This window comes from Amphibalanus amphitrite, unplaced genomic scaffold (assembly GCF_019059575.1).
Source record: "Amphibalanus amphitrite isolate SeventyFive unplaced genomic scaffold, NRLGWU_Aamphi_draft 000386F_arrow, whole genome shotgun sequence".
In the NCBI taxonomy this organism is placed as follows: domain Eukaryota; kingdom Metazoa; phylum Arthropoda; class Thecostraca; order Balanomorpha; family Balanidae; genus Amphibalanus; species Amphibalanus amphitrite.
In genome coordinates this window covers 134,015-154,404 of record NW_024881880.1, presented here as the reverse complement: position 1 = coordinate 154,404, position 20,390 = coordinate 134,015, and the positions used below count along the sequence as shown (strand labels likewise).

General features: G+C 51.0%; 1 protein-coding gene across 1 annotated transcript in view; it reads right to left on the bottom strand.

The window, feature by feature from the left end:
• Positions 1–1,239: 1,239 nt before the first annotated feature.
• LOC122390202 overlaps positions 1,240–20,390 on the bottom strand; it is a 48,152-nt gene continuing 29,001 nt past the window's right edge. The window contains exons 29-56 of the mRNA XM_043382932.1: positions 20,132–20,293; positions 19,476–19,719; positions 18,817–19,007; positions 18,159–18,295; positions 17,370–17,505; positions 16,549–16,683; positions 16,200–16,300; positions 15,241–15,383; positions 14,314–14,527; positions 14,071–14,200; positions 13,558–13,782; positions 13,014–13,186; positions 12,526–12,724; positions 12,016–12,117; positions 11,477–11,599; positions 10,739–10,920; positions 10,216–10,345; positions 9,752–9,874; positions 9,229–9,452; positions 8,786–8,906; positions 8,315–8,497; positions 7,745–7,905; positions 7,485–7,557; positions 7,115–7,150; positions 6,432–6,542; positions 5,815–6,096; positions 3,597–5,641; positions 1,240–3,305 (exon numbers count right to left, since the gene is read on the bottom strand). Of these exons, the coding sequence (XP_043238867.1) occupies positions 7,116–7,150; positions 7,485–7,557; positions 7,745–7,905; positions 8,315–8,497; positions 8,786–8,906; positions 9,229–9,452; positions 9,752–9,874; positions 10,216–10,345; positions 10,739–10,920; positions 11,477–11,599; positions 12,016–12,117; positions 12,526–12,724; positions 13,014–13,186; positions 13,558–13,782; positions 14,071–14,200; positions 14,314–14,527; positions 15,241–15,383; positions 16,200–16,300; positions 16,549–16,683; positions 17,370–17,505; positions 18,159–18,295; positions 18,817–19,007; positions 19,476–19,719; positions 20,132–20,293 (3,647 nt within the window). The 3' untranslated portion in view covers positions 1,240–3,305; positions 3,597–5,641; positions 5,815–6,096; positions 6,432–6,542; position 7,115. The remainder of the gene's footprint in view (positions 3,306–3,596; positions 5,642–5,814; positions 6,097–6,431; positions 6,543–7,114; positions 7,151–7,484; positions 7,558–7,744; positions 7,906–8,314; positions 8,498–8,785; positions 8,907–9,228; positions 9,453–9,751; positions 9,875–10,215; positions 10,346–10,738; positions 10,921–11,476; positions 11,600–12,015; positions 12,118–12,525; positions 12,725–13,013; positions 13,187–13,557; positions 13,783–14,070; positions 14,201–14,313; positions 14,528–15,240; positions 15,384–16,199; positions 16,301–16,548; positions 16,684–17,369; positions 17,506–18,158; positions 18,296–18,816; positions 19,008–19,475; positions 19,720–20,131; positions 20,294–20,390) is intronic.

Genomic DNA, 20,390 nt, shown 5'->3' with positions numbered 1-20,390 from the left:
CTGTGTGTAGGTATCCCACCCGGTCTTTTAACTCATCTGCCCTTCCGCCGTCCGTTAAACATCGAAGCATTTTCCTGGTCGCTCTCGCCTGCTTGGAACAATCACAATGGTTGTCATTCAACCGGTTCCTTCTTCGGTCTCAGATTAATATGGTTCATTGTGCCTGGCGAATTCGAACTGCTTCAACCGCTGCGCATCCAGTGTCCTTTTTAAATGAAAGATTGAACGAATGGGACATCTGGTATTATGTTCTGATTGGCTCTGATTTGTGCCGAGTAACTGGTTTTGAGCGGTGATTGGACGGTATCTGTAGAGTAACTGGCCCTAATGGAGGCCTGCTGCGACGCCTTTCAGTGCTCTGGGACAGAGTCTATCCGCTCCTTTCAGCCCTTTCAGAGCGCCCGATTCTATAGGAGAACCATCCGCGACAGCCAAACATTTTCGCTCCATCATCCGCAGTGGGTCGACATTGATCAGCTTGTATCCCATTTGATATTATTTGTCCTAATGGGTTCATAAATTTATAAAAGGTAGGCATAGCTAGAGCTTACCGATGACAAAAGGTACAATTTTTTGAAGTATTTTAAACTTTGATGATAGATATATCTGAAGGTACGTACCGTATGTATTAGGCATTAGCAGGTAGGTACTGACTATATAGGTACTCGGACATATAAAAATGTTGGAGATTTAAACAACGTACCTTTCTACGAGATTATAGGTACGTTCCCTTCTCAGTTCTCGACTTTAACCACATGATGTAAAGAAACAGAGCCTGTCAGACATTTTGAAAGCGCCCGTGCATCATAAGTTACCGTCTTTGTACATATAATGAGATTATTCATGGTAGCTTTAGGGAAGCCGCGACAGTACACTTCCTCGGCGGCCGTATGCACAGACGTGTTGGGAATCGCCGTCAACAGTCCCGTCCGTATAGGTACACTTCCTCGGGGCCGTGCGGACGTGCCGCGTGAACGTCTGTGTGCACCGGCCCGCTGACCGGCCGACGGATGATGTCGGGGGGCGCCGCCGACACCCCGTCAGCCGTCGGAAATCCAATACCGCCTCGGGCCATCATCGAATTCGACTCTGGCCGGCGTGACCGCGCCGAGATTGGCCGGCGACGGCGGTAATCAGACACGCCATTCTCGGCACGAACTCGCGGCCGGCACTTATTAATACCGCCGCCGGATATTGGCCCAAAAATTGTTTGGCTTAAATCAACCCATTGACAGATGATTGTCATCGAACTGACGAAATATATTTGTTTTGTGAACTCTTTTGGTCGCATAAAACGCACTCCATCGTACATACATGACAACAATCAAGTATCAACGTAACATTTTAACGCTAGCACACTGAAATCCACGATGTTTGTACGAGAAACGCGTAGCTGAATCACACTGCACAGTAACGAATTCATCATCGCTGCATTGCATCCTAGTCGCACAGCTATTTTCGTGCTCCTATCCGATTCGCCTGCACACTGCCTGCATTTTCCACGAACATTCGGAATTGCCTTGACACATGTGCATCGGACAATGGACATCTCGCATGCCAGGCTGTGTTCAGGTCTCGACGGCGCCGCCTGAGGGCGACCTCCATGTGTCTGGCTGCGACGTCACGTCACCCCGCTCGCCGCCCACGTCATCAGTGCGGGTCCTCTCCTCCCCCGGTCCAGCCGCGGCCAGCAGCGCGGACCCGGAGCTCAGCCGCTGCGCCTGCTCCTCCGTCGTGCTGACCACGTTGATCTGCGGCACGTCCACCGGCTGGCTCCTGGCCGAGCCGAGGTAGACGAGCCGCGAGGTGGCGCTGAGCACCCCCACCAGCTGTTCGGTGGCCGCCGCTCTGCGCCACTCCTCGTCGATCATCGAGGGCACGCCGTGGCCGGTGGACGGGTCGGCCTCGGCTCCGGGCGTCCCGTCCGTCACGGGGATGCCGAGCAGCGCCGTGACGTCCACGCTGCGCCGGTGAGGTGCCGCCGCACTCGGTGGGACGATCGACACCGCCACTCCGGCGATGTCCTCCGGCGCCAGGGCAGCGCCGCTCGCGGCAGGAGATGAGGGATCCTGAGGCGGACGGGGTGCACCGGGAGAGGAGGATTCGCCGACACTGTGCTCGACAGTGACTGCGTTAGCTGTCGGCTGTGATGCATCGGTTGAAGCGGCGTTTGATGAGTCTCTTGTTACGTCCTTCTCGTTTGTGATGTTCGTTGCATCTGACGGGCCGGAGCTGGTTGTCTTTCCATCCTGAGACTGTTGGTTTTCGTCATATGCCTCCGACTTTGCGGGTGCCCCATCCTTGCTGACTCCACTGTTTGCCGGGGCGACTTGCTCCGGAATGGCCGGCATTCTGGAGCTCCTGCGATGTTTGAGTTTCGTCTTAGACAGCGGCAAAGTCGGCGCACTGGGGGAGTCCTCGTTGCTTCCTGCCTCTCCGCTGGCTGACTGCGCGTCACTGGAGGTCTCCCGCATCCCCGACTCCTTCGCCCTCCCGCCCGACCTGCTGGCCGCTGACTCGATACCACTGTCTGTCGATTCATGTGCTGGACGCTCAGCGGGAAGATCTGTTTTGTCTCTGTCAGTGGTTGAGGTGCTCGGTTTCGGAATCTCTGGTGCCTCTTCTGCAGCCTTGCCACTCTCTCCGGCCTCTGCTGGTTTGGTGCTCGCCGGTGTCGTCTTGCTGGTATCATCATGCTCCTCTCCAGTCACAACATCCTTGGACTTGTTTGCCGGTATTTCAGGCACATTATTCTCGTATTTCGTTGATCCTCTTCGGCCAGCAAGGCCTGCCGTCTTGTCGTGATCTACTCCGTAATCTTGGCTAAGCCCATGTGTTCCTTTACTTTCCACGTTATTGAGTGGCCTTCTTTGCATACTGCTCTTGTTTTCGGCTTCAGTAGCCTCGATTTCATTTCGCTCGTCTGAAATGGACACCCTTCTTGCCCTTGTTGTCTCTCTACCTGCAGAGACCGCAGGTCTCTCTGGCTGAGTTTGACCATTCTCGGATGTATTTTCCTTTGACTCAGATATATCGGTGGCCCATGACGCCTTCTTCTTTTTGCCTGCTGATATCGACCTCGACCGGGGAGACTTTGGGGCTGGGTCGCGTCCCTTGACCTTGCCCTTGCTGTAGTCGGCGGAAGGCGACCCTACCACCTGGTAGATGGTTTCCACTGCCTCTTCGTCCGAGTCGAACTGGCCGCTGAACGAGCCGAGCAACTTCTGCAGCTTGCCCCACTGTCGTCGGGCCTTTCGCTGAGCGTCCCTGAGCCTATGGATGGTGACTGGCTTCCCCATAGGAAACTGAAACAAAGGGGGGGGGGGGGGCGATTGTGCGCTATTACGGATGCAACTGAGGCGTGCTCAAGCTGGAACTACAGAGAATAGAACTGCATCGAATCATATAATATGCTGCCATGTGCTGCAATCAGGTCAAACGCATACCGCACTTTTTCTATTGGTATTATTACCTAGACAGTGAACGACGAGACGTACTTGAATTGACTACAAAATTAAATACGAGATAATTCCTTACATCGAAGGTGGTACGCCTTAGGCAAGGAACTCTTATAGAGCCAATGGAAAATATTTCACCTCAAATTTCAGCGTCGGCGTTTGTGTTATCACAACCGGCGTGTAGAGCCCCCGAGGAGCTAGAAGGTGAATTGTGTTGCATCTCGGAGGAGCTTGGGACAGGAACCGTACGTTTCCCCACTCGTCGCATAGGTCTAGCTCAACCTCTGTATCGGTGATACCCAGTCGAATCTTCAGGTAATCCAGCACCACTCTTACACCACAGTCTCGGTTTACAATTATTGTATTTTCCTCGCTAGCCTTCACGCGAAAGAAACCCATACCGGAAATGTCTTATCAATGTTTACACTTCAATCCATGGATCGTCCACAATCACCGATAGCGTGTGCAAAGCACACAAAGCTGTATGGCATGAGTCAAGCATGAGTGTGCCAAGGCCCTAGTGTGCAGCGAAGTGTTGAAGATCTGTGGTTGAAGTGATTGCAAACATCGCAAACATTCCATTGCCTGCCATTGATACCATTGATCAAACAAGATATATCGACTGAGAACACGTGCTTTGTATTTGCGTCGACGCCTCCCTCTTTGCTACGAAGCCACTCGAGCTAATGCCGTCGCCAGGATATCGAGGCCAAGGTGACAGAGATGATACACCGATATCGCTAACTACTACATAGCACGACCATCACACTTTTAAAAGTTTGTGCTAGTTCATTATCGATAATTATCGGTAGTGTATTATCGTACATTATCAGTAATTATCGATGCTCACAAATTAAACAAGAAAGCTGATGCATTACGCAAAATTTAACTACGGACCAATCGAGACAATTAAGTAATGTCTGATTCATTGGTACATTGAAAATGATGAACTCATCGTAATTCACCAAGCATTATTGAATGATTTTATTTGAACTTTATTGACAAACTGCATGGATGATCTAACCCGTTTCCGGTTTATTTTAATGAACGTCTAACAACTCGGGATGATTTGCTATTAATGCTATTTCCCGAAGACAGTTATGAACACAACGATCTGCAACACTGTACAGCACAACAGAACACAATATCGAAATTGCACTAGCGATATCTGGATTCAGTTTCTTATAAGCGAACACAATCTGTTTACATCTAGCCACCTATCCTATGTAGTTCAACACATATTACAAACGACATGGATGGATAGGGTAAGCTAATGCTGGTGGTCACGATGCTTGCGACTTCAGCCCTCTGCTGTGTTATTTGATATCAAAGTCCGTTCACATTTGCAACAAAATTGTCCGTTCTGCCTCATAGCGATTCTGCCTATATTTATTAAATAGTAGGTGTGACAATGTATAATTGATAGGCATACTTTTATTCATACACTTAACACATTAACCATGTTTTGGTAGCGAGTAGCTTTGCAAGAGGCTCGTAAGCACGTAACCACCAGCATCCGCTTGTAAGTTCAGCACACACAAACAGCAGGCAAACTAAACACAGCTGTCCACGGGCTCCGTTTCCGGCCGACGTCGGGGATGCGAGCTTCTCTTGCGTTATTTTTTAAACAAAAATGCATGGTAAATATTTAATAATTTTACATTCAGTCCAATTTCCATATTATAATTTGCACCTTTATACTGGGTCCATTGGTGTTATGAGGTAAAAAATCACTTTAGATATAAGGAGGTTTTCCCCCACAGCCAAGTCGAATACGGATGTGGAGCCCATGGATGCGATACAAGATGCTCATCTCAGACAAAGCTTTGGTTCCGGATGGCACAGGCAATCAACCATTTTCAGCAAATGGGTGTAGTAAAACTGTTTCAAGCAATTTGCCAAGGAACTTCTGGATCAAAAGTCATTTTTCTTCTTCTTCTTCTCCTTCTTTGGTTCGGGCCTCTTCCTGCTGATCTTTGGTGATACACTCGCAGGCCGCAGCGGCAGGAGATACGGACGATTGTGGTCCTGTGATTTTCTTCTGCCTTCTGACGCTAGGTGTCGCACGTAGCGTAGTTCCGAGATTCAGATGTCGCTCGCGGCGCGGGAGGGCAGCTCTCTGGGAGAGAGCTGCGGCCGGTGTGACCACGTCGGCTGGCGGCGCCGGGCGCCAGCAGCGGCTCCTGTGGGATGAACATAGGTGCTCACTGATAGGGAATAATGTGTTGTATTGTTGAACAGCTTTTATTTTGTTCCTTATGGGTGAAGTACAAGATATTTTTCACCTTTTAGGTTTTATTACCAGAAGCATTTTTGAGAGAAAACATTTGCGCAACATTCAGCAGCGCCAACACACCTGTCAGCTCCCGTAGACATCTTCACCGGTCGCCGGACGCGCTGATGTAGTCGTGACGATCCTCTCTCAACATTGGCTGATGATCCGTGAAGTCACACCAGCGGAGACGGACGGAGCACCGGGCCGGACCGGGCCGCCGCCAGCCGCCGAGTACAAGTGGGCTCCGCCAGTTGGAGGCGGAATTGAGGGAGGCTCCAGCCTCCAGCCGCTCCGACGGGCCATAGGGTGGAGAATCCAGCAGCAGCAGCAGCACCAGCACCAGCAGCAGCGGCTGTGCTGCAGCTGCAGAGAGGGAGGGGGATGAGCGAATGGAAAGACTGGGCTTGAAGGGGATACCTACGTCGATTAATAGATATATGAATCGGTAATAGTTTAAGTTTTGGTATTTGATCGCTTATGTGTCAGAATGTTTTTGAATAGTCGTTACTTTATGGAATTATGACACGTTTTTATTTGTATGTTAACACTACACTGTGGGTGCGCGTAAGCCCCTGGACACCATTCAATTAGGTATTCATACAGACTGAAAAATAAAAGATTGTCTTACCTGCGGTTAGCAAAGAGGATATTTCTTATCGGTGGAATTCTGGCCAAGTATAGCTCATGTATGGTCTCACCTCTAGATTTGCCCTCTGGTCCTGTTCTGGTCTATCGCCATTCCTGCTGTTGTCCTGTTATTGGTAAGTTTGGCACATACCACTGCACATACGAGCATGTCTCCTCACGCACTGTCAAACGTCATGTCACATATCGAAACATATACACAGTCAAACGATCGTTGTGGTTTCAATGTTCGATTTATGCTTACCATCGCTGCAAGAAAACGGTCATATACAGTTATACACCAAGTGAGAAGACATTACAACGCATACAATATCCATTGCATAGTCACCAATAATCAGGCACGATCATATAACACTCTCGCATTCACTCTCTCTCTCTCATTTGCGCTGTGCAGGGCTGGGTTAAGGATAAGGATGTCATATTCACAAGCTGCACAGCACCACACATGTATCACAAATACGATCACATCATCGACGCATGTATCACAAATACGATCACATCATCGACTCAGTATATTACACACACAATTCAAAACAAGGCAATGAATGAGAGACGGTTGAATGGTCTTACTTATGCCAAGTACCTACTAGCAATGAGCTCAATTAATCAATATATGAAGGTGCATAAAGCAGCTTCATTTTTTAAGGTGTGAATCACTACACCTTTTCAATTTGTCTCATTGGTTTTACTTTATTTCACATTTTCAGTATGTACTGCCGATCCCAGTTTTGCTCACCTCATGTAATGCTGTCCCGATTTCCGCAGCTTGTCGCTGCAGACAAATCCGTATTGTGCTCGGTTCGACGCAGTGATGACAAGAAAAAAAATCAGGTGGTCAGAGACTCACAAGCATAGATACAATATTATACCGTTCCAGTGCGCACTAATCTTAAAGTCGATGCCTAATTGTATTCTTCTGTACTGAATCGTGCTATCATCAATTCAATTGCTGTGATTTATTGCGATTCTTTTTTTATTTAATTGCGAGCAAATATACCACGCAAAGGTTGAACGATTAGCACAAGCGAGAGACTGAGGCAGATCTAACAGAGCGTCGATGACGGACGAGCGCTGCTTTCAACCCGGCTCCCTCGCCCCGTACTTACGGTTACAGAGGGTAATGTTGAAGGGCTCCCAGACCATGAGGTCGCTCTCCGGATCGTGGATGCACATCACCTCCTGCCGGCGAGCGACAAAACACGAGGCCATCATCACCACAATTACATGTCAGTGCAGTGGGCCGGTACCGCAACACGTCAGTAGGCCGTCACCACTATCGTTTCAAAGGCGTCTCAAAGTGCGCATCAGGGTGGTCTAAAGCCACTATTCAATGCTCAGTAATCAAACGCCTTACAGAAAAGCTCACCTGAATGGTCTCGTTGAACTCCCAGGTGAGTCGGCGGTGAGGACACCGGTACTGGATGACCACGTCCAGCTCGTAGTTGGGCTGGCCGTCCTCGCCTTTTGGCCACTTCCTCGTCATGCCCTTCTGGAAGACCTCCGGAGGTTCCTCAGCGCAGCGGCGCTCTGACAGAGGGCAGAATCGGCAGTCAGCGCTGCGCCGACCAATACGAGTAGGTGGCCGAACAGGGAGCTCAGTTAGAGGGCAGCAGCGGAGGGGAGAATGGGCAGTCAGCGCTGCGCAGACCCATAGGGGGCCGAATAGGAGCTCTGATCGGCGGTCAGCGCTGCGTCGACCCACAGGTGGAACGGATGGGGAGCTTTGATAGTGAGGACCTTGCTTTGCATCGCTCAGCTGCTGCAAACGTGGTCAGTGGTCACCTTTCGATATAAAACGGCTAAACTAGCTGCTTTGAAACGCCCCACACGTATCGTGTACAACAATTAAAGTGCGTACACTGATAAGCGCCACCTGGGAAATTATCCCAACCAGCAGCGAGCGAGCGGCGCCGGTCGACGGGCCGGGCAGACTCACTCTGACAGGGCGGCATGACGGCCGGCTCCCAGACTTTGGTCTCGAGCAGGCACTCTGCCGACTTTTGGCGGCTGCCGTCGGCGAACTCCCAGGCCGGAGGACACGTGTAGTTGCTGAACACGAGGCCGTAGCTGAACGTCTGGTTGGTGACCGTCTCCGGCGCCGGGTCCGGGCACGGCATCACTGACGGCAGCGGCGCGGTAAACAGAGTGGCAGGACTTCACAGCGGAGTTGTTCTTGGCTACATATTTTGTTGATACGGTGTCTGCACATCGCACATTATGCACCACATGGGCTATCGATAGCGAGCCGCGGGAAGTACAGACATATCCTTAAGCAAGACGGAACAAAAAGTGACCGTGCATGAATTGCCATTAATTTAGGAATGCATTTTCTTTCCGCGACAGATCCCGAGTAGAAGCTTTGGTGACAACCACTGTGAGTCGGCCTGAGGGAGATGTTTTTACTCACAGATGCAATCCTCCAGTTCCGTCAAGGACCAGTTGCCGTTCTCTTGGCACGTGCTGAAGTGCTCTATGGCCCCGTCACTGGGGAAGGCCCAGCCGACACCGGGAGTGCACCAGTAGCGCACCTGAGAGAAGGGATAGTTGTCGGGTTCATCATACAGATCTCCTGGGGTTAAATGTAAGGAGCCATTCGTACCTGATAACTAGTCAGGTGGCTGGAGGTCGAAACAGGGGCCGGTTATATCACAGCCAGGCCACTTGAGATCATGGTCACTGGCTATACCAGACAGTCTCTCACTGTCACTCACTCACTCCGTTTAGTCAGTGAACTGTCGGAGTGTCTGTCTCACTCGCTGTAACTCACCGTGTACCCGTAGCTGACACTCCCGTTCACTCACCGTGTGTCTGTTAACTCTCCGAGTGTCTGTCTCACTCGCTGGCACTCACCGTGTGTCCATAACTGATTGTGGCGTTGTCCCAGTCGTACGAGACCCACTCGGGGGGCTCGAGAGGTGGCCCCAAACAGTCGAACGGCACGCAGTTGGGCAGAAAGGCTGGCATCCACTGGCCGGTGGCGTCACACTCGACCGACGTAAGCTGGCTCCACGGTGACGGGTTGATGGACCAGTTCCCCTCGTGGGCTTTGCGGACCAGGCCCTCGAACACGTGACCTGACGGGAGGTCAGGTCAGACGCCAGGCGCGTGATCGGTCGGGTGGGTGATTTTGTATCGGGTCACAGATTAGCGAGAGAGACTGACAGCTTGGCCTTGGTGAGTCTTCGGTCGGAACCCATAATGCTTATACTTAATCCTGGGGCTATACAACACACATTTCCAATGAATATCCGCGTCTACTTCCCCCTATATTATTTGGGTTCGCTTATGTTTGGGATGAAGAGAAAACTGGCTATTAGAGCACGCCAAACTTCCCTTTCTATAACATCTCCTCGTTGACGACACCGTGGCTTACCGGTGGGACAGGTGAACTCGATGGGAGTGAGATACTCGTAAAGGCCGTCCCAGACGAGCACGCTGGCGTTTCCCGGAGAGGTGTCGGCCGGTACGTTCGGCAGCTCACGGGAACACTGTACCGCTGTGTGGGCGGCGGTGAGGGGGGGGGGGGCGTCAGATGTCAGAAACGGCTCAGAGAGCAGCCGGGTCTAGATATATAGATGCGGTGATCGCCAATATGAAATATGAATAACATTTAATACTTGGCTGAAATTTAAACGAACATTGCTGTCTTTTTCATATTTACAATCACTGTAAAATAATGTCATAAGGCGTTTGTTTCAGTATGTGCCGGAAAGTGTTACATTCTTCTATCAAATTACAGATTGTCGAAAACAGCACATTTTTTTCACGTCACCACGCAGCCAAAATCTGCGCCTTTCGGCAGGCTATCCGTTCCCTCCTTTTCCGCATGACTCTTACGTTGACAGGTGGCGTTGCTGAGCCCAGGCTCCGGCTCCCACGTCCAGTTTCCACAGGTAAGTTTGATGATGTTTTTATTGTTCTTATCGAAGACGTACCCGATCGGACACTGGTAGGTGATATTTTGGTACTGCAAAGTTTCGAACATTGTTACCATTTGCTTGCGAACTTCCAGCGTATATATCATACTAGTTTCAATACGTCAACTGCGATTTGAAAAGTCATTTATTTTTGCAGCAGTGTTAACATAACTGATGCTGTGTGCCACTGATTCGAATCAGTCCCACCAGTGCAAATCGTCAACCACATCGCCACGCCTGACATCCGTCTGCCACCCTTCCCGTCTCCGTCTGAACACACCTAACGTATAGACGCTCTCCTCATCACCCCTGTCCCGATCTGTTCACACTGAGGTCAGTGTGTGTGTGCAGCTCCCACCTGTTTGAGGTGGGCGACACCGTCCCAGTCCCTGTCCCGATCTGTTCACACTGAGGTGAGGTCAGTGTGTGCGCGCAGCTCCCACCTGTTTGAGGTGGGTGACACCGTCCCAGCTGGATGTCCAGTTGGCTCTCCAGACCGTTGGGTCGGTCTCGTTCCCCAACAGCGGGTGCAGCGGAGGGTCGTAGCACTTGACAACGGGTCGGCGGAAGTAGCAGTAGCGCTGGCACTTTTCAATCCGCACCGCGTGCCCCGTGCTGTTCACCTCTGCGGGTGACGGTGAGACCGGGCCCGTGACGTGATGGACAGACGGACAGTTGCACCAGGCGGCCGTGGGGTGGCAGACAGACTTTACACGAGGGGATCGCCAGGTGAGGGACAGACGTACAGACACCGGGCTGTTGCACAAGAGGATGCCACGTGACCAACATTCGTACGTACATTAGCTAGGGGACGTTACAGAGGCGTGGAGACTGCAGTTGCGTGTATAAAGATAACACCAGCGCCCAGAACTATCGACAACTGTGCAGTGAAGCACATTGCGCCCAGTGACTGGTGGCGGCGGCTGGAAGAGGAGCCTCACTAGTGGCCCAGTAATGGGCCTCATCAGTGCCTGTGAGTGGCCTCACCCGTGGCGCAGTACGGGCCGCTGGAAGGGGTCTGACCAGTGGCTGTAAGGAGCCTCAACAGTCATTAGTGTCTGGAAGGGGTGTCACCAGTGGCTGGGAGAGGAGAGGTCTCACCAGTACGCCTGGAAAAGACCTCACCCGTGGCGCAGTACGGCTGGAAGTAGCCTCACCAGTACGACTGAAAGGGGCCTCACCCGTGGCGCAGTACGGCTGGAAGATGTTTGTGGTGTCCAGGGACGTGCAGTTGTGGTATTCCACGCCGTCCTCCGGGCCGAGGAACGGGAAGATACACTGGTGGCCGCGGGTCGAGTAGCACGCTGAAACCAATCGGTAACGGGGGCAGGTCGGTAAAATGTCGACACTATCAACGAGTCGGTTTACAAACTAAACCGGCATGGCTAAATCGGAACACCAATGCCATGATACATCCACTAACTGTAGATCCTTCGCATTACGTACACATGTCTTGTCACACTTCAGATGATGTCTGCTTTGAAAATTGATGAAAAAACGCTGAAGATGTTAGCAACCTAAGGATGTTTCTATTATTATGACGTCGTTCTGTCACGGTTGCCACTGCTATGCCGTCTCATCAAAGCCTTCCCTAAGGTCAAGTCCTGTGGAAGGCTCTGGAGAAATGCCTCTGGTGCAGTTGCAGCTAATAACGCTCCCGAATGCAGCCGATAGCTCTGTAACTCAGGGCTGCAGCTCACAGTCAGAACTCACAACTCACCGGTGTGCTCGCAGAGGGCGGCAAAGTTGTCGAGACAGTCGTTGCGCAGCCAGTTGCTCTCGAGGTCGAGAGTGGCGCACTTATCGCGCCAGATTTCCGTCACTGGGAGGAGATGGCGCAGGAAGTTACTTTATTAAGGCATTCAAGCTAGATTAATACCGTAAGTGTTAGGAAGCTAGACATCACTAAGAAACACGTCATTATCAACACAGCACACCTCATGGACCTTCTCACACCCTGAATATTGTGGAACTTGGAAGCCTGAAAAAAAGGTTCGACAACTACACCATTTGGCTTGCAATATTGAATCTTACTCGTCTTTGCTAGAAGTTGAGTCAAAATAGAAGTCAACTGGTCCGCAGACTCTTAGCTAGTCAACGGTCACCTGGTACCATTCTTTTAGCTAATCAAGAGGCACCCGGGGGCCGGGACGATTCTCATAGCTAGTCAACAGACACCCGTGGAGCCACGTCCCGCGGCGCGCGCGGGGCGACCGCGGCGTCTGCTCACTGTTGGTGCCGTTGTTGTGCAGCTCCGTGACCTCGTCGGTCCACGTCATGGCGTTGTAGTCGATCCAGCGGACGCGCTGCACCACGTTCCCCACTGGCCGGTTCTGGTGCTCGGGCTCATCCACGAGAGCCGAAGGCCCGCGGAAGCTGATCCAGAACGGTGCCGTGGAAGCAGCGTTGCTTTCTTTTTCTACAAAGCTCTGAAAAGCGACACGGAATGTTGAATGTTGAATAGTGATAACTGAATATGTATATGATAACTGAACTTACCTCTGATTGATTTCATTATCCATTACTCATGAATGACTTTGAAAAGTGATTACCGATCAACTCATCCAAAAGCCTTCATTTGATGTTGTCATATTTCTACATACGCATGCTGCAATGCGCATAAGTAATTGTGTGTGTGTGTGTGAGCGGGAGGAAGAGGGTAATGAATCCATTAATGGCTGTGGGCCCGCTGGCCGCTGGGCCGTCAGTGTGTCTCACCATCATGGCTGCCTGTACCCGACCGGAGGAGACCACTGCCAGTCCGGTGTTGGGACCGTCGTTGTAGCACTCGCTGAACTTGGACCAGTAGGTGCCGTTGTCTGGACTGTGTCTCAGACACGTGTAGCCGCTGTCCAGCAGCGCCGTGTAGCCCGCCGGACAGGTGGGCAGACCTGGAGAGATTGGAGAGAGAGGTGAACCTGGCCAGATTAGAGGTAAGATGGGCAGAACTGGGGACTGAGGAGGCGAGCGACAAGACGGGCAGATTTGGGGAGGTGAGAGGTAAAATGAGCAGTCCTGCTTGGGCCGGGGATGTTAGACGGTATAGGTGCCAGATGGGCGAGCCTCGGAAGACGAGAGGTAAGGAAAAACCATTAATTACCGTAAGTTGCATACGTTTGGTACAGTAACCTGATGCTTTTCGCTTTGTTGAATGAACCAACTACTTGAACACAATGCTCCCATTGCCAAGGGATGCATTTATCTAAACATTCTATCCGCCTATCCTTGACGCTGTCAAATAGTGTTTGCCCTCTCCACCTACCCTGGTAGTGGCAGATAATGTTCGCCCTCTGGACGCACGATGACTCTCTCCAGGTGGCGAACCCGTCGTCACTGGCAACGACGGTGCAGGCGGGCGCGGCCATCGACGGCGGCGCGTCGAACCGGCTGTAGTTGCCAGAGGTGAACGGCTCCCAGTTGGGGTAGAAGAGCGACGTCTCGTCCTTCTCGTCCGAGCTGAGTCCCACCCAGTACGAGGTGTGGTTCACTGAGGCAGACCCCCGCGTTATCGAACGGCGCTGAGTGATGTATGAGTGATGGATTGGTTCAGGGGAGGGGGATTCCGTTCCACGCTGAGGGACTTTAATAGAGCGCAAAGCTTTTATCCGTATAGCTCGCCACACAGACACAGACCGATAGGCCGCGCCTAAACCTGATAGCGATAAGAATTGTCTAAGGCTGCGCATTATGGCCCATGACGCTGATTTCGATGCTACTCGTCAGGACAGTATTAAAGTAATCTTGGTCCGGACAATCTACCATGCTGGACACTCACCTGCGGTCCAAAGGGCCTTCAGAAAGTCCGCTTGACGTGCGTCGCGGTCAGCCGCCACGAAACTGCCGGTGAGGGCGCACTTTCGCTCGGCGGTGGCGTAGTCTTCCCCGCGTGGTCGCTGGTTGGGTACCTGCCAATGTGGAGCGCGGCGTCAATCGGACTCTCACACCGGCGAATCGCAGGCACAAGGCGGCACAGTGACAGTGTCAGATCGGCAACGGCACGCCGCTGCCGGGTCCCTACCAGGTAGCAGTTGTCCTGGTGTCTGATGAAGCGGTCCGGACAGCTGGGGCTCCTGACCAGCAGGCAGACGTGCCGGCGCCTCTCCTGGCAGTCGGTGAGCTGGTAGCCGCCGTCCCGGATGGCCATACACTGGCCGGTGGAGCGGCGCCGCCGGCTGCTGGCGTCCGGTGTGGGCAGGCGTGCCACCGTGGCCGGTAACACCGGGTCGCCGCCACTGGGGGCAAGGGCAGCACGGAGAGGTCAGCTCACCTATCCCCGCCGGCCAGGGCGCAACTCTTCTCCTAGGCATCCCGCAGTACCCGACATTATACTTCATCCTAAGGTTCATTTGATGATATCTTGCCCTTTGCTGTCTGCCTGATGCATCCCGACGGCTAATTGTGTAAAAAATCTTGCAAATAAAACTGAGTTAACCCGATTTTAATTTGAGATTTTTAAATGAGGTTTTGGTTTCTTAGCCTTGAATTATAAGATACAGCCTTGAATTTAGTGTTATGCGTGATCAGGAATGATAAGTTACGGTCCAGGGTCATGGTGTGTCATTGACACACTGGATAGTGGATACGGGTCACGAGACACGTCGCCACACAGTGGATGAGGGTCGACTGCCTGCAGAAGCTGTGACAGTTCCAGAATAGAACCCCATCACTATTGAATGCTGACATTGTGCATAAGAGCCTACCCTGTCTGACAAGTCGTTTGTGAGTGCAGCTGTCCTCTTCTTTAGTTATCTGTATCTCAGTTTTGAATTGCTCATAGGCAGCACCACATCATTTCAGTATAGTTCCTATCCGCCCTCGAGGTCGATCGCTCAGCTCAGTCAGCTTTCTCAGTCAAGGCGCTTTTTTTGCGCACTTTTTCGTCTATTTGATAATTTTCCATGGTTTGACACCCTTTTAGGCCACCCGCACCAGGTGGCAGCCGTACCTGTTGGTGAGCCCGCCGGCGCGGTCGTCCAGACCCACCCAGAGGTCGTCAAAGCGTGCCGCCAAGTAGCCGAACATGCTGACGTGGCTGGCCTGGGGCGCGGCCAGCTTGCTGTACCCGCTCGTACTCAGCGAGCACTCCACCTGCCAGAGAGCAGCACAGTCGGCTTCACACTCATCCCCCCCCCCCCAACGGCCAACCCCACAGACACACCACGCTCCTGACAAATGCGAAGCCAGATTCGTAATTAGCGCCCATGAATGTGTCGTATAGTACTTCACGTTTGTCAAGCCAGTCAAGTTGATCAAAGATCATCCAAGGCCCTGGAGTGAGGCCAACATGAAACTTAAAAAAAGCTGTTGATTTTGAACATAAAGTTATACAGACAAATAGATATATATTGAGTAGGAAAAACATACAGCACATGGGTGGACGCGTTTCGTCAGAGACTTTTTCAACACCCGAATATCGACAAAACACACACAGTTCTTGTGTGTTCGTATTGTTTTGCCGATATTCGGGTGTTGAAAAAGTCTCTGACGAAACGCGTCCACCCATGTGCTGTAGGTTTTTCCTACTCAATATATATCTATAAAGTTATACCTACCATTTCACATTTGGCACGCCTTGGCAAGACAAACGAGAAGGTGTGAATACTGAATATCTTTGTTTTACGGTCCATGTCTGTCGACGTTTTTTCCGAAAAAAACAACTCAATCCCCATTTGGGGGTTCTGGACCTGATATTTAATCCTCACCAGTGTCACCGGTATTCCACAGACGCTCAGCCAGAGGGAAAGACGGTACCAACCACCCAACCCTCCGCTTCGCCTCTGTCTGAACTCGAGCTTGGTAAACAAGAGCGCATTCGCAGTTATATAGGCATCATATGAACCACAGACTTCTCTATATATAGAGAAGTCTGTGTATGAACTTATAAGAGTGATAAGCACACCTCACCTCTGCCTGGGCGAATGTGAGGCTACTGTTTGATACTCGGAAGCAGTCTCCTTGGTAGTAGAACGGGAACTCCTCCGGACAAATGTTTTTCCTCTGCTGACCTGTCGTGAAATTTTAACGTCAAATGAATGAAAACAGATACGATTGGACCAGCTGATGACTGAGGGTAGGCCCGTTCCGTTTTCCTGCAATATCTTTAAAAGCGCTAAATGTACCGACATGAAATTTCCAGTACCTACCCTCGGCTTTATCAATTTGACTAAAAGTACGTGTGCATAGTAGTGAAATTAAAGTGTTTCTGAAAGGTCTCAAACGTTTAAACGTTTAAAAGGACTTGATTCGGACTTACCCCTGTACGTGCACGCATAGTGGTGGCGTTCGTTGCAGTCTCGAACGTTGAATACGTATCCTCCTAACCAGCTGGTATCCTTCTGTAAAATGACACAGTCCTGCGGTGTGGTTCCTGGACCATTCTTCAACCATCCTGAAATCAAAGACACGTCACGTTGGCACTTAGCATCGAACTGAGATTGACAGAAGGGCATGGATAAACAATATGTCGAACAACAGACCGGGTGGTGAACCGGGAAGCAACAAGTGGAAGCAAGCTTATAGAAATATTTTGGAATCGTTGAAGATTTTTACTTTGTTTGTTATCAGCAGTAAGCAAACTCTCTGAACCGCAACTTCATTGCATATATTGCTGTTTACCCTGTCATTTTGTGCATCAGGTAAATAGGATCGATTCGACCAGTGGTAGGGTATAAACTAAGGTCAATTGAGATCTCACTTTGTACGTGTGCACGTGCAAAGGCCTCTTCTACAGCTCAAGACAGGGTGCGCTGATTGCGCTCAAAGTTGCTACGCTGGAAGGGACTGTTTCGGATGCTGCCCATGCCCATGAGTCTCATGAGTGTGTTGTCTCAGTCTGCACGTGCGCAAATGTGAATAGACTGATTCTAGATTCGCCTCAAAATGGCTGAGTGGACTGTTAAGTGTACCCAAAAGTTATTCGAATTCAAATGTGAAACATTTGATACCGGAGGATATCACAGGAGATGAGGATGATGATGATGAAGATGATGATGATGCTTAGTGAGGGTCCCGGCTTTGTCAACCTGTCCATTAATTTACACATTTGAGCCTACTTTATGAAAAAAACATACTCACCTTGTTTAAAGGAGCCAGGTTCGCCCCAGATGTTCGTGAATGTGGGATCGTCGATCCTGTCGTATCCAATCCACACGAACTGCCGAGTAAGCTGGGCAGAATTCAGTGCCTTGACGAGGAGCGGCACAGTGTAGCGCTGCAATGTGGCACGCACGTTCAGCAGCAGTTCAGGCTTCTAGCTCTAAAAATGTTGAGTGCAGAGCAGAGCAGAAAAACTACCTGGGGTGGCACCCCCTCCCCCCATGTGGGGGCGAGGGTTTTAAATGTATGAAGACATCACCCGTGTCCTGTGGTCAAAACTTACATGAAATTCGTAATCAGGACGCCGAGAAACATTACAACCTCATTATATCAAGTTCTAACAGGTCCCAATTTTCCGGACTTTAAAGTCGTTGATGGTTTGATCTGAGCTGGAAGGTCAACCAATAACCTAGGACCTTAAAATTGGGTATCATCGGCTTTCTCTCGTCACGGGCAACACGCTTGTGTTTTTCCGCGAAGCTTTACCTCGATCAGGACCGAATGGCAGGGGGGGGGATCCAACTATTCCCCTCTGATACAGGAGATACCAGTTGTACAAACTGACATATTCAATCACTCAATTTTCACTGCATTTTCCCCATGTCAAGATTTTTTTTGTGGCCACTGTACGTCCCTACCTATATGTAAGACGCTGGCAAAAACACCAATACGGGCGAGGGTTAAGAATCTGCGCTGAACCCTCAAGAGACAATCTGGGGCCTATGAGACCATCGTGCAACCTTCAGAAGCCTGATGTTAGTATCTCACCTCATGAAAATACTTAATGTATAGCAAGTCCGCATTGTCCTCGTGGCATGCCGCCTGTGCCTCGTGGTAGGTTGCAGTGGTGTCGGAGACCTTGATGCACTGGTCGTCGAGGGGGTGGTAGCCTTCCGGGCAAGGATCTGTAAAACACAACGAACAATATTAACGCATAAATGTTGCGACATGGAGGACAGTCAAAAAACAATTACGGCGTTTTCTAACAAAACGTAATTGGCACGACATCGGTTTTGCCATAATTAAATTGCAATAATTTTCAGGTGACAATGTTGACGCATATCGAGCACTGAAATGCTGTTCCCTGGACATGTAAAAAATGTTGATGCGTGGTCACAAGATTGGTTGCGGGCAATCGAATATCTTCTCTCCATTTATGTTAATTATCATCATGTATGTTTTTACGTACGCATATATTATGTATTAACCTCGCAAGCCTTCCACGTACAGTGTCCTTTTCAATTGAACAAGGAAGTCCGAAAACAAAGATAATAAGTAATAAGGCGACAACAAGGAACTAAAAAGGCTCGAATCGCGCTGTGAAGGTGGAAGAAAATCGTATCACTGCGCGCAACAAGGACTGCCACAATGGCCGTTCGTTAACATCGCTCGAAGGTGACGACTGCCTTGGACTAATCATACTCACCCGTCAAATCGGGGGCGCATATGTAGTTCAGGCTGAGCGACTTGGTGTTCGCATACGCCGTCATTGGCTGCGGAGCCGAGGGCGGCTCCAGAGTGAAATACAAGCCCTGAGAGGTCTCATCCAGACAAGGAAACGGCTGATCATACTGATAATTGGTACCAGGAATTGCCCAGCGAGCCAGCTTGCCGTCTCTGTGGTTAGCAAAAATAAAAAACTTATTAGTAAAAATGGAAAGTAGCACGGAACACATAAACCTTCGTCGTCAAATTGGGCAGCGCCAGTCAAATTAACAACAATAATAGACAAGAAGAATAAGTGGAACCGCCACGACACCTTACATTACCGCTTCGCTTGAGTTCATCACAGATCTACTCATGACATGACAGCTTAGGTTCTGTTGTATCTTGAAATTTAGCATTTAGTCGACTGGTTCAACGTTATTTCCATTCAAAACAAAATTACACAATAACGCTGTGTCTGCAATGCACGTGAGCGCTCGACACTCTGGATTAATTGGTAGTTTTTCTCCATTACATGTCTTTAATTGTTTTTTGTTTTTTGCTTTAAGTTTGGATTTTTAGTGACCCGGATGTAGCTGACGGGTTGAGGCGTTCGCTGCCCTGTGGTTAAGCGGCTGGTGGACGGCGGTCGTCACTCACACTGTGCGTGGCACCTGCCGGTCGGCGCGGCTCCGCCGCCAGAGGTCGGCGAACGAGAACCGACACTCGGTCAGGCCGATGATGGCCGGCAGCTTGCCGGGGTACTGGGCGGCCATCACACCCTGCAGCTGGCGCAGCTCGGCGTCGCTGGAGGGCGTGAACAGCCGCTGGCCCTTGTCGTGGCACGCCGCCTCTGCCAGGACGCTGACAATGACGGTCGTGGTGCTCACCTCCAGACACCGGCCTGTGGGCGGCAGCAAGGCGGGTGTCGGCCTCTTCGGAGGCGACATCGCTCCGTGGTGCATCACTTCTCACAGGTACTTACATCTTATTCGTCCAAAACGTTTCCATGAATCCGCAAAACTGTGACTGCTAGAGATCAATCAAGAAGGTATCGAGGAAAGAGGACCAGGGGAGGGGGAGGCAGAACTATACCTAACTGGAGGTAGATGTTTCCCCCTTTCTTCTCCCCTTTCAAAGAGCTGCGACTCAACTGATTGCTATTGGTATGCACTGGGCGCTACGACTTCATCCCAGGACTAGCACCAAATGTGAGGCCGGTCCTCGATGGGACTGATGGGCAGTTCTGATGCTGACTGGAGCCTTGTCGGACCGCCCGGCGTGCCTGCAGGGCTGCTGCTGGGCGCCAAGCTCACCGTTGAACGTGATCTGTCCGTCGGCACAGGCGGCGCGGCACACGGTGTAGGCGGGTGTGTCGCAGGCGAGCACCACCCAGCGGTACGGAGGGCCCACGGTCGTGTCAATGAACACGCACCCCTCCTTGGCCGCTTCGCCGGCTGCCGCCCAGTTGAAGAATCCTGCACGTATGGAGACAGTGAGGAGCAATCAGAGAAGGGACGGGCGCCAGTACACAAGGATACGAAAACAGTCAGTCGCTTGGCTGGGCGTATACGA